The 2666-nt window shown below is 33.2% G+C and overlaps 2 protein-coding genes across 4 annotated transcripts in view; both read right to left on the reverse strand.

The window, feature by feature from the left end:
- Window positions 1–224, reverse strand: part of LOC104751996 (methylesterase 2) — a gene marked incomplete in the record, with an annotated part of 2379 nt that extends 2155 nt beyond the window's left edge. The window contains 1 exon segment of the mRNA XM_010418802.2: window positions 1–224. Within this exon segment, the coding sequence (XP_010417104.1) occupies window positions 1–162 (162 nt within the window).
- Window positions 716–2666, reverse strand: part of LOC104702886 (methylesterase 1) — a 4289-nt gene continuing 2338 nt past the window's right edge. The window contains exons 2-4 of one of the 3 annotated variants that reach the window (XM_010418803.2): window positions 2489–2640; window positions 1584–1718; window positions 716–1124 (exon numbers count right to left, since the gene is read on the reverse strand). In XM_010418803.2, coding sequence (XP_010417105.1) covers window positions 843–1124; window positions 1584–1718; window positions 2489–2640 — 569 coding nt within the window. In that variant the 3' untranslated portion in view covers window positions 716–842. Of the gene's footprint in view, window positions 1125–1583; window positions 1719–2488; window positions 2652–2666 lie in introns of those variants that run through there. The other 2 variants (XM_019228192.1, XM_019228191.1) reach the window with 2 other exon arrangements.

Genomic DNA, 2666 nt, shown 5'->3' on the forward strand with positions numbered 1-2666 from the left:
AGTGATCGACCTGGTGGTGTCTATACCGCAGGCAGCTAGGTCTAAGGCGGTTACACGATGTCCCGAAGCCTCGAGCAGCGGCTTCACCTTGTACCAGCACCATGCGCCGTGGCATGCACCATGGACTAGCACGAAGTGTTGCTTCCTCTTCTCCTCGCTCATCTTATTCTCTCCTTTTGATTTTTATCACCCGGTTTCGTACTATCACACATATTAGTAGAGGGATCACAAATTAAGCTTATCTTCGAATTTTCTAAAATTGTCGCTTTCTTGAGAATCTTTTACGATTTCACGTGATAGTTACAATCGAATATTTCTTTCAAGAAATAAGAAAGAAATAACAATTTCTGGAATTTTCTTTAAAAAAACAAACAATTTGCTGTGCGGGTAAAAGTATCTTTTTAAAATTATAATAGTAGGACTTACGAACGAGCTGTAAATCGGAGGTTGACAAGTGATTTAACTCGTTGGAATTATATTCATTCAATTAAACTGGTATCAGAGCGTTATTATTGATTTAAAAGCAGTAAAAAAAATAAAAACGAGTAACATTTCCAAAAAATTCCAGCATTACAGTTTGTTTTATTTTTTCCTAAGTGGAGAATATGACAAATCTTGCAATAAGTGATTACCGTAACCGACGGAGGAATTTTTTTGTTTTTTTTGGTTTTTAAAGATGAATGCCACATGACTTTTTATGTAGTCGTTACCTCATAAAAAGCAACGAAGTCTGAAACTTTTTTTTTTTTTTACATCATCTGAAACTTTTTAAAATTCATTATTATTGTTTGCAACAAACCCTTATTATTATCAAATCTAATACACATATTCATGAAGATCGATTAAACGAATTCGTAAGCAATTTCCAGTAAGTAATGGCAGAGTTGCTGAGGCTTGCAGAACATTGGCATATGATCTGTCTCCTCAATTTCCATAACTAAATTCACCGGAAAATTATTAATCATCCATCGTTGGTGTTCTTCTGGAATGGCTTTGTCCTCTTTGCACACTATGAACGCTCGAGGAACAGATCCATATCTTTCACTAGAGAAGTTCTTCATCTTTGATAAATCGTTAACAAACAATGATCCTGGCCTCTTTAAAAGCAATCCCAGTTCAAGATCCTAAATCAAGATAACAACATAACCAAAACCAAAAGAAGTTGAAAAAACCAAAAATTTACTTTTTCCATCGACCCACAACCCAGCATTAAATTTTACATTTTATTTTAGTACTCCTTAATTCCATAAAAATGAAGAAACTTAGTTTAAATATTAGAGTTATCTAAAACATATATCAATCTAGCTAATATGGAAAAGTCTCATATAGGTCATTATGGTGCAATAATTATGTAGACCACTTTTGTAGGCCACAAAAGGTTGAATTCGATATAGTTAAATAAGCGTGCATGTTTTGTTTTTATTTAAATTTAATAATATAGAACATTATAGAAAATTACTGTTCGCGGCACTAATCATATTAGAGATAAAGACTAAAAAAGAGAAAAAAAAAACAAACTGAAAACATATATACATATAGATAAGTAAGATAAGTACAAGAATGTATGATGATGAATTACATACCTCAATAGGAGAGAGCTGGTAAAGACCCAACTTCATGAACTCACGGCTAAAGAACATACTCAGTCCGGAATTGTCTAAACCGTATGGTTCGAATTCGGTGCCCATCCATGCTTCTGGTGGAATGTTGCTTCCATACTTTTACATAAATTGGAAAGAAAAGAAAAACTAAATATACAAGAAAATAAGGAACCGTATACTGTGGCAAATTTATTGACAAGTTGACAACCATGAAAATGAAACATGTAAGAAAAAAAATCCACTATATAGGATTTAATTTTAGACCCCACGTGTTCGTTAGATTGTCAAAACATGATCTATAGTTATCTCATATAGGCCACAAAATTCATAAAGTAGATTCCAGAAAGAACGAAACATGTTCAAAAGAAAAAACTCCAGAAACGAAATATTTCTATCATATACGCTAATTCATTTCTCTGATCAGTATACTAGGTAGTAGGTACTAAGTACTAACCATTAATATTTTTTAGCAATATGTATTATGTAGGCTTGAGAACGAGTATAAACACAAGAAGGGTACTATTACATATTACTAGGTTATATATGTTATGATTACCACTTTAAATTTGTTAGGAGAATAGTGTGCTAGATTTATACATGACCATAAATAATTCTTATATTTTTTTGTAGTTTTTATTATAAGCAATCTTCCTTATTTTCTGTAAGACTATAAAACGGGTTTTAACTTGTCCAACTTGGACGCTACAAGTTTTGCTACAGTTTAAATTTTGACTCAGCAAGACGCCAAGACTTATTTAAGATAAATAAATACAAGTATTGGCGTTGACGAAAGAGACTTTGTAGATACATTCATACATACAGTGATCTATATACATATCATCAAGATCGATCTATCATATTAAATAAGTAATAAAAAAACGAGGTACCTTCTCCAAGACGAAGGAAGGTGAGTGTTCTGTGTCGGGCATGAAAGCTGTCAGGAATACAGCGACAGAAATTTTTTCGGGAAACTTTTCCATGGCTATGGCTAAGTTCAACCCACCGAAGCTATGACCTACGAGGACAACCTTCTCATCATTTGGTAATGAGGTCAGCAGCTTCGTC

Source organism: Camelina sativa, chromosome 7 (genome assembly GCF_000633955.1).
Source record: "Camelina sativa cultivar DH55 chromosome 7, Cs, whole genome shotgun sequence".
Taxonomy (NCBI): domain Eukaryota; kingdom Viridiplantae; phylum Streptophyta; class Magnoliopsida; order Brassicales; family Brassicaceae; genus Camelina; species Camelina sativa.